The sequence below is a fragment of the Benincasa hispida genome, chromosome 8 (assembly GCF_027475165.1).
Source record: "Benincasa hispida cultivar pf3 chromosome 8, pf3_genome.v1.1, whole genome shotgun sequence".
NCBI classification, from domain to species: domain Eukaryota; kingdom Viridiplantae; phylum Streptophyta; class Magnoliopsida; order Cucurbitales; family Cucurbitaceae; genus Benincasa; species Benincasa hispida.
The window spans coordinates 7,977,156-7,987,846 of record NC_143485.1 but is presented as its reverse complement, the minus strand read 5'-3'; the positions used below and the strand labels follow the sequence as shown (position 1 = coordinate 7,987,846).

The following is a 10,691-nucleotide window of genomic DNA, read 5'->3' as shown; positions in this document are numbered from 1 at the left end:
CTTAACATTTCGTGGTCTGGTCTTTATACAAACTCTTTTGTGTAATATACTCCGCTCACATGTCTCCACAAAAATGATCAAGATCAGATCATTTGTAATACTTTACAGCAATTGTAACAACTACAAAGCGGGACATATTAATAATGTTACAGGATAAAACACCTAACATTATCCATATACTACAAACCATTTAAGTTATCAATTAAACATGATCCACGTATATATCTCCACATACATTTTTAAGTTACATCATATAACCTTGGATCTTATATTAATAAATTATTGCACAAGTAATACAAAATCAATCAACCATTGATTCAACTAACATAAAAGTACAAGGCTTTAGAGCATACACCCCAACATATTTAACTTTGTCTCAAATAGTATTTAAAAAAGACGGTCTCAAATAGGTACATATATTTTTAAAATTAATGTAATAACTACAAAATTGAAAATTTAAGGCTTAATTTGATATGGAAATAACTTTTTTGTCTAATAAACTGATTAATTTAAAAAAAAATCAATATTTTTTAGTTCTATCATATATATTAGACATTCTTTAGAAACTTGTTAGAATAAAAAATTACACGTTTAAAGATTTATTGGTCATAATTTTTAAAACTTAAGAATTATAAAATAGGGCTAACAGTTCATTACACATTAAAAAGTAGGAAATTATTGCTTTTTTTAAAAAAAATTGAAAATTAAAATAATATATATATATATATATAGAAACACAGTCCAAATAAAAAAAAAATATATTAAAAAGTAGGAAATTATTGCTTTTTTAAAAAAATGAAAATAATAAATAAAATATATACAGAAAAACAATCCAAATATAAAAAAATATTAAAAACAATGCACAGCCAAGGATTGAACTCCAGTGGCCTCGTAACTAAAAGAAAACTTTTGAGCCCTTTCCATGTTCAACCACTAAAGTAACCCTAGGATGTTGGCTGTTAAAGGAAATGTTTTAATAACATACTATATAACAACTATATATATTTGATACTTAATAAAAAAAAAAATCATATACATACATATATATATATAGAGGAGGACACGTGCCTCTCTTGGCCCCTTAATATATATATATATATATTTCTTTTTTTGGGCTTATGAAATCAATTCCCTTCCAAAAGAAAATGTTCCAAAATAATAAAAGGAAACCTTGATAAATTCTTTAAACCCAAATATATTAATTCCTTTTTGAAAGTGAGCAAAAATCTACATATATTAATTTCCCTTAATTTTCTACATTTATACACATGATATTAAATTAACTCCACGAGAGATCTTTAAACCTAATTTTAGGGTGATATGGTTGTGAACGAAGGATTCCTTACTTGAGAAAAGGAAAAAGAGAGATTCACCTTTTGTTATAGAAACCTCAAATTTTAAAAAGCATCTTCCACCATAATTCTGTCTCCACCATTATCCATTTCAAGAGACGATTCATTATTGAATTTCTCTTATTTACTTTTCTCTCAATTTTCAGTAATGATTTTTCTTAGATTGTTACTATTTCAAAATTGGAAAGAGGGAAAGGGGAATCATCCATCTCAGTAGACGATTCATCCTCGTTTTTATTTTATTTTCTTTTTCTTTTTTTAATTGAATTTCTCTTTTAATTTGTAAGGATTGTTTCTCCCAAATTCTTACTTCTAAGAAAGATATGTATAATGAAGGTTAATAAAAGAGGAATGTAAAATTAAATTAAAAAGAAAAGAAAATGTGTGAAAGTTATATATAAAATGATAGAATGGTGTGAGCGCGAGGGCAAAAGAGTAATATTTTAAAAAGAACTTGAGGGCAAGGAGGGGAGTTAAAAATTCTCCGATTTTTACTTTGTTAGAAAAATATTTAAACTTAAATTTAAAATAATATTTATTTTATAGAAAATCTTAAATTAGTACATATTAATTCTTGAGAAAAATAACAACTAAAATAATAAAACTATATTAATTTAAAAAAAAATTCAAATTAATAAAAACAAAGATGTCATATAAGTTCAAAATATATTAAATTAAAATTAATAAATAGTCTTAAGGGAATGTTTAGAACAATATGTAAATTTAAGACATTCCCGAATAAAAATCCTACAAAACAAATATAGTTATTCAAATATTCCCAAATATTATAAAAAATTCCTACAAAAACAAACACGGTTAGCTGAGAATGTCAGACATCTATAATTATGAGTATCTATAATTTTGGACATCCAAAAATTATGGTTATCTACATTCTCAAAAAACAAACGGTCCCTTAAGTGAAACCTCCACTATCAACTTCTTAAGATGATTTTAAATAACTCAACTTCAATAATTCGTACATTTATAAAAAAAAAAAACAATTTAAATTTATACATTTATTGAGTGATTTCATTTTTTCACCTTTTTCATATTTCCTGAAAAACTAAGTCTTACCCCTCCAAGTCCAAACAACCCCACTTAGTGGGCCAAACAAAGCTGAGGGTTTGAAACTTTAACCGTTGAACTCAGAAAAGAAAGTCATAAAAGAAAATCCCAATAAAATATATCATATAAGTACGAGGAGAAATACCAAAATCTCACGTACGCCACAATCAAACGAAACAGTGCCTAATGAGCGAAGGAATATATGCAAAGTATTCTCCCACCCCTCAAAATCTGCAGGTCCAATTTTGTTAATATTCCTGAAAACCGCATACATTTTCTTCCAAGATTTTCGCTCACTTTTCTCAATTTCTGATTTAGCCTCAGAATTCTGTAATTTGCATATGAGCTCCCGTTTTCCTTGGGTTTTGATCTGTTTTTCAATTAGGGTTCTTCAGTCTGCCTGCATTTGATGCGGTAGAGGTATGTTGTTGTTCTTGTTTTTCTTCTTTTCTTTTTCCGTGATTTGGGTTGCCGGAATGCATTAGGGCTTGCTGGGTCCCTTTTGTAATGTCACTCTAATTAGTAAGTATTACTTTGAAATGAGTTTATATTTGCGTTGCATGGTTCATTTGGAGCATATGCTTAAGCTTTTCCTCTGACTCTCTGCTTATTCCTGGTTGTTTATTGATAGTCCATGACCGTAGTTGCATAATTATGTGCTTTGGTATCAGTTTATTGGAATAAAATTTTTGTGGTCATGCAATCTGTTTCAAAGGAATGCAGCTACATCCGGTATATCAGTTCCAACGTTTTTTTCCCCTTTCGCATTCTATTAAGGACGAGGGTTGGCGGATTTTGAAGCTATGTTGAATTCCTTATTTGCTTTATACTTCGCGCTAGTAGTGAGTAGATGATAAGTCTGTGTGGTGAAATAAACGTTCTAAAAGCTAGATGTAGCTTGTTACAGAAAAAGCAGCTCTTTAAAATGGGACATGGTGTTTAGTTCATCTATTTGTAGCTAAAGCTTTTATATTACTCACTTCTTATGTAAATATTTTTGTTCAATGTGCAGTGGTTGGAAGTATGGTTAAGGATACTCGATCTAGTGTCAGAGCGAGGAATGAGGAAAACAGCAATCTAAAAGGGAAACAAAATGGCGAAAAGGCTTCAACAAGAGCAGGTTCTACTACACCAGATTCATCTGCTTTAAGAAGGTCTGCAAGAGAAACAGCATTGAAGAAAAAGATTGTTGGGACCCCTTCCAAATCTAGAGAATCTGATCAACTTGACAAGCAATCACCTAGCACTCGTCGTGATAAGAAGAAACATGGTACTGTTGAAAGTAAGAACATGCTTTATCCACTTAGAAGATCCGAGAGGGGTAAAAAGCAGTCTTCATCTCCCTCTTCAGGATCTGGATCTAAGAAATTAGATAAAAGTTCATCTACCTCTTCAGGATCTGTATCTAAGAAATCAGATAAAAGCTCAGGCTCACCAAATACGAAGGGAAAAAAGGAAAAGAAAGAGAAGAGTATTGAACAGTTGAATCTTGAACCTAGAGAGGCTGGCAAATCTCCAAAACAAGACAAGGTTTCCAAAAATGCCACAAGTAAGAGAATGGATGCTCGTGCTTACAGGGCATTGTTTAGGGAAAAGCTTAAGACAGCTAATTCATCTGGTATCTTAATTGTATTCTCTCTTTTTGCGCATTTCTTCCTCCATGGACATCCCCATCTTATATGGTCTGAATTATTCTTTTTTGGAGGACAATGGTTCTCATACTATCATTTAGCTGATTGAATTCTATACGTATGCAAATGTAATCATTAAGTGGATGGCTAGGTTCTCATCACTGTATTACTTTTATCCTAATTACATAGTGCTATTCAAACAAGTTGATCATTTTTCTTATCTTTCATCTCCTTGAGTTGTAGACTGTCAAGAGCAGCCGAAGATGCCAAAAAGCAACAATCATTGTGATAGCAATAGTTGCAAGGAAGACTTAAATGGGAGCAATAAGTGCAGTGAGAAGAGTAAAGAATTGGGAAGCAATTGTCTAGATAAATCGTCTACCAGAGCTTTGGATGTCTCTAATGAGACTGTTACTAAAGAATCAAGAAGTAAATGTCTAGAGGAGTCTTCTAGGTATTTGGAGGACCATTCTGAAACTAGAAGTAAAACTTCCAAGGAAGTAGTAGAAAATGGCATTGAATTGGATTTCTTCCCATCAAGCCAGAAGTCCTCCGAGGAAGAGGTGCTGACTAAACTGTCAAATGAAGATGGTGGTAGTGTAGGTGCAGTTATTCATGCAAATAAGAAATTGAAAACATTAGAGAGAACCAATTCTATACCTGAAGAAAAGACGGTTGAAGACCGTATTGACTCAGATGGGGAATGTAAATTAATTTCTTTGAAAAGAAAAGGAAGCATGGTGCACTCGGATTCTAATGTCTCAGTAAGAAATGAAAGTGAAAGTACATGCTCTTCACCTACTGGAGCCGTCCAGTTATCATCATCTCCATGTAGACGGAGTGATCAAGTTGAGACATGTGGAAAATGTTCGAAGAGACAAAGGTGAGTCTTGATTAGGGTATTTTTTGGATGTCAAGTATTTTTTGCAATTCAAGAAACCATGGGTTGCTTATTGAACATGAAGTCCACATATACCACAAAATGTTATTTACCATTACGCATTAATCACTCATCACTAAGCAGTAGGAGATGCCAACATGTCACTGAATTGTGAATGGCAAGGATAATGCATGATGTAAAATTGTGTACCTGATTTGCCATATTAGTTTTACTATTGTCAAAATGATACTGATGGGGAATGGAAGTATTTTCTATAATTAAAAAATGTAAGACATAGACAGTATGCATTATGACCGCGGGCTTCTATTTTGTTTTTTGAATTGGAGTCCCTTCCTCTATTGGTTGGACTCCTCTTGCTGGGTTGTTTACCTATAAGCCCTTATATATTGTTCATCTTTACAACGAAAGCTCTGTACATATAAAAAAGATTGTGAAACTTTAGTTGCCGCACAAGCATTAAGATATACACCATAGGCCTCACTTGCACTTGGATGTTAGAATGTGTTCAAAGTCTCTAGCTATGATTATTTTTATTTTCATTTTTGTTATCTGAACTTTTTGTTATGATGTGCAAATAAGATGGGTTGTTGGTAGTGGCCATTTTATTATAAAAGCTTTCTGGAGAACTATTTAATGGGGTTAAACAATTTTCACTTGTTTTTATCATTGATTGGTAGATTTGAAGATCATAATTTTTAACTTATATAGACACCAGTGACATTTGATGGGTTCTTCATTATTACATATTGCAGGTTAGACGATAATTCACTGAAAGACTTCTGCTCTTGTGCGGAAATAGATCAGCAGAATGAAAAGATATCCATTGATATGGTTTGTTTGTTCTTTCTTTCTTTCTTCAGTTGTTATTCTTCTTTGTTTTGGTTTTCTTCACTACCCTCATTCACAAATTTGTGCGTTCCTGTCTTCTTGTTGTTTGGATTCACTGTTCAAGACAAAGTTCAATGGAAATGATAATGTTATTCTATCTCTTAGTCTAGTACCTCCAAGATTTTATCTGTTCCATCTTGATATGAATGAGATTACAAAAGGGTGGAGGAGTTAAAAGGTCCTTTCATTAATGTGTAACAGTAATTTTTGAACAAGAAACAACTACTCATTGATATAGTGAAAAGGGATAAATGCTTAGGGGAAACAAACTCCCAAACGGAGTGAAAATTAAATAAAGAAAAAAAAAAAACAAAATCAAGAACTTAGTGACAATTACAAACCAAAAAAGACCAGCCATGAAAGTAATAAATTCAGAACAAAGGCCATAACCAAAAACGAATCCTGAATCCCAAACTTCCAGACGTTTGGCATCTTGTATGCTCGTCATATGGACATTAGTGTTATGGCTGAGGTGTTTCTCCTCAACCCGCCTCGTGGGGAGAAGCATCGTCTTTTATGGCTTGTTGGGGTGTGTGCAATCGTATGGGTTTTGTGGGGTGAGTAGAATAGTAGGGTTTTTGGAGGGGTGGAAAGAGGACCTTAGTGAGGTTTGGTCCCTCGTTTGCATTCATGTTTCTTTGTGGACTTCAATTTCGAAGATCTTTCATATCTATTCTACAAGTGTTAGTGTAATCTTACATCGATGGTGCCCTTTTTTGTACAAGGAGGTCCCCTTTTTTGTGGGCTTGTTTTTCTGAATGCCGTTATATTCTTTCATTTTTTTCTCATTGAAAAAAGTTGATTCGATAAAAAAGTAATGAAGGCTTAAAGATCTTAAAATAAGTGTGAAGGATGACTGAATGGATGCCATCATTGAACCAAAATAGTTTAGCTTGAAATTATGCTGCAAGAACTTGCCAACCAAGGTTGAAAATGCAAAGCTTCCCCAGTAACACAAAATTCATGAATCCAAGAACTCTAAAGTTGAAACTTGAACTCCTGTTAATGAAGCTTTAAAGAAACCAGGAAAATTGAGCAGTGAAGCTTTTTCTTGAGACTCATCAAATAGATCAAATAGAAAAAGAAATCCAACAGGTGAAGAAACTCAACAGACAGACCCATGAAATCACGACAGGGTCAGCCAAAAACCATTGAACTTTAAATTCAAGAAGATCTGCAGAATAAAATGAGAGTAATGCTCAAGGTACAAGAGAATTACACGAGGAGCATGAATAAAAAATAGAGTGAGACAAACAAAGCAAAACTAAATGAAAGGATCAGGAAGCGCACCCAGGCATCTCAACTAGGTTGACACCCCCTTAGGGCCCTCATCATGTCCATACAACGGTACAAAGGCCAAAGAAAAACAAGAAAAGTGATACAGAGATAAACCGAAAATAAATCTAGACAACATGCCTAAGGAGCAGGGGAGATGAAAGCCTGCCAATTCAAATTTATATCTTGTATAGAGAAGTCTTCGAAGTCACTATTTAAGGATCACTAGGCTGAAGCATTTCTTTGTGCTGAATCAAAACGAGCCCTCCAACAAGTTTCTTTATCATGAAAAATTCTTTGATTTCTTTCAAACCATAGGTCTGCTAGAATAGCCTTAACCATATTGATCCATAGCAATCTTGGCCTCTTTTTGAGAGAGGGGCCCAAAAGAAGTTGAAGTATGTTACCTCTAAAATTGTCTCCAAACACCCCAACGAAGTTAAAAGTTGTAGAAAAAAGTCCACCAGTAGCTTTCTGAGTATGGGCAATTGAAGAAGAGGTGTTGCAAGTCCTCCCCTGCCTTTTTGCAAAAAGGGCAAAAAGATGGCGATAAACAGGCCGAATGGAGTTTTCTTTGCATGACTGAGGAGTAGTTTAGGAGACCAAAAAGCATTATCCAGATCTGGATGTTGACTCTCCTCGAGCTCTGTCTTCCATAAAGCCTTGAAAAGGCTTTTATCCATTGGGGACGAAGGGGAGAGATGTGTGATGAGAGATTTAATTGTGAAGAAGCCTGATGCTTCCAAAGACCATGATCTTAAATCTGGGCTAGCTGAGATTGTTCTTCCTGAGAGGACTAGTAGCAAGGCCTGAAAATGAAGTATTTCCACATCTTTAAGCAAACGACGAAAGATGATGGACCAAGAGTTCAGAGAATGATCCCAATGAGAAGCTATGGAGCCCCTTGGCAATAGGGTGATTCTAAACAAACTCGGATAGAGGGTGGACAATGGGATTGAGTCTATCCAAGGATCAGACTATAAACCTATTCGAGAGCCATCGCCAAGGATGAAAGAAGCCAAAGACTCCACTTTTGACCAGCTTCTTGAGATCCAAGGGCTTCTCGAACTATTCCCCACATTTCCCCGATGAATGCCAGTTGAAGGTGCCTTTCCCATGGATGCTATTGATCACTTGTCTCCAAAGGTAGTTTTCCTCCATCATATAACGCCAACCTCATTTAGCAAGCATGGCCGAGTTTTTAATTTTAAGCCCTCCAAGCCGAGACCTCCATTACTTGAAGACTGAGACACAATACTCCAATTTACCAGGTGGTTAATTTTACTTCCTTTATGACCTTCCCAAAAGAAGTTTCGAATTAATCTTTCTAATGTTGAAATCACATTTTCTGGCATTGCAAACAGACATATAGTATGTTGGGAGATTGGAGAGAATTGAGGTGCATAGGGTTGCCCTTCCTCCTCTTGAGAGATTAAATCTTTTCCATTTGTCCAATTTTCTATGGATCTTTTCTATCATCGCCCTCCAATAGGAGGGCTTAGAGGACAGAATCATGAAAGGATACTTTTTAGCACAGAAATCCTATTACTACACCAATGATTTTTTTCCCGTTTATCAGAACCTTTTTTTCGATTTATTACTGAGATAGTTATCTTTCAGAAAATTGTAACGATAGTGGAATGCCTATGCTTTATTCTTCTGAAGGTGGGAGAAAAGATAAAACTTATTTAATTATTCAGCAAAATTGAAGTTTGATCGCGACACCCATTAAAGGTGTAGTTCCCCACCCAGGAGCCACTTTACCATATTCCGAATTCAATCAAAAATTTTGGAAAGAACCAAAGTTCCAGATTCGATATGGAACGACTTTCTCTTTGGTTAATAAGATCCAAAAGGTTTATCGATCTCGGGGGTGGAGATCCATAATAGACATATCGAAATTATTGTACGTCAAATAACTTCCATACATATCCTTAGTTAGAATGGGATTCCAACTCAGTACCTTTTGTGTCGCCCAGGGCATAAGGGGCATGATGACTTGACGTCATCCTCACCTTCCTCTGGCTTATCACTGGCAGTCTGCTCAGGGTTCCAACCTCAACGGTTGGCAACTCTTCCCGCCGAGCCCCCTTTCTCCTCGATCCACAGAGACAATTTTTTTGTACCGAGGGTTCAAATCCCTCTCTTTCCGGTAACCCCTAGTGGCAAACAACATACTAAGTGTTGATTTTTCCCAATTCACCTTTTGTCCTGAGCACCATTCGAAAACACTAATTGCTTCTTTCAGTTTTAATAGCATTTTGCTATCATAGTTGCAAAAAATGAGGGTATCATCTGCAAATTGGAGTAGTGGAACGTGAATCTTCTCCTTCCCAACCACAAATCCTTCACACAGGCCATTTCCGTACAGCTTGTCAATGATGGTGCCCAACACTTCACTTACTAAAAGGAAAAGAAAAGGGGACAAAGGATCACCTTGCCTAACCCCCCTAGATGCGAGAATGCAGCCTCGAGGTCTTCCATTAATAAAGATAGAGAATTTAGGGTTTTGAATGCAGCCCAAAATCCGAGAGATCCAGCGAGAGTCGAAGTTTTTTGCAACCAAAACCTTTTCTAAAAAGGTCCAATCCACCCGGTCGAAAGCTTTTTCCATATCGAGTTTAAGGATCCATCCCTTTTTCTTTTTCACTCAGTAATCCTCCACCACTTCATTAGTTATCAAGACTACATCTAGTATTTGCCTCCCTTCAATAAATGCATTCTGGGATGGGCCGATGATGGAGTGCATGACTTTCTTCAATCTTTCAGCAAGGACTTTTGCAACTACCTTGTAAGTTAAGGTAGTAAGGCTGATAGGTCTAAAATCCTTAACGGATACTGCATCTTCTTCTTTCTTTTGAATGAGGCAAACGAAGTTTTCTCTCACACATGCATTCAATCTTCCACCTTGTGAAAGTCTTCAAATAACTTAATAAAATTGTCTTTGACCAAGAACCAAAATCTTGAGAGGAACTCTACTGTAAATCCATCTGGGCCAAGTGCTTTATTTTTCCCTAGAGATTTAATAGCCATTACAATTTCAGCTTCAGTAAAGTGAGCAATAAGTGAAGTATTATGTGATTGTGTGACTCGGGGCCAATTTAAGAAAACTGGCAAGTGTCTGTTACCAGGGGATCTTGTGTATAGGGTGTCATAGAAACTTAGAATAAGGCGTTCCACTTCATGAGATGACTTAGTAGGCACCCTTGTTCATTTAGTAGCTCATTGATTAGATTTTTCCTTTTCCTTGCTGCCAAGAATCGATGGAAAAAACTAGAGTTTTCATCTCCCAGCTTCATCCAATTTAGCTTGCATTTTTGAATAAGATCCCTTTCTGCCAGCTGGTCATTAGGTCAGCTTTTAATGACGAGATGTAACCAGCCACCTCGGGATCCCAGCCCAAAGTTTCGATCAGAGCTTCTTTCTTAGCTATTTCTTTTAGCAAGGTCTCTTCCTTTCGGGTTAGGGATTTCTGGTAGTTAGCTAACCAATTTTTTAGTGCAGCTTTAACCAATCTGAGGTTTGCATTGATAACGAATCCTGGCCACCCATTTATGTTGCTGTTTTCCCAAGAATTTT

The 10,691-nt window shown here is 35.3% G+C and overlaps 1 protein-coding gene across 7 annotated transcripts in view; it reads left to right on the top strand.

Annotated features, from left to right (window-relative positions):
- Window positions 1–2,542: 2,542 nt before the first annotated feature.
- Window positions 2,543–10,691, top strand: part of MOM (ATP-dependent helicase family protein) — a 56,482-nt gene continuing 48,333 nt past the window's right edge. For 2 of the 7 annotated variants that reach the window (XM_090316480.1, XM_090316479.1), the window contains exons 1-4: window positions 2,543–2,837; window positions 3,430–4,035; window positions 4,292–4,931; window positions 5,702–5,780. In XM_090316480.1, the coding sequence (XP_090172606.1) occupies window positions 3,441–4,035; window positions 4,292–4,931; window positions 5,702–5,780 (1,314 nt within the window). In that variant the 5' untranslated portion in view covers window positions 2,543–2,837; window positions 3,430–3,440. Of the gene's footprint in view, window positions 2,838–3,429; window positions 4,036–4,291; window positions 4,932–5,701; window positions 5,781–10,691 lie in introns of those variants that run through there. The other 5 variants (XM_090316482.1, XM_090316484.1, XM_039038645.2 and 2 more) reach the window with 5 other exon arrangements.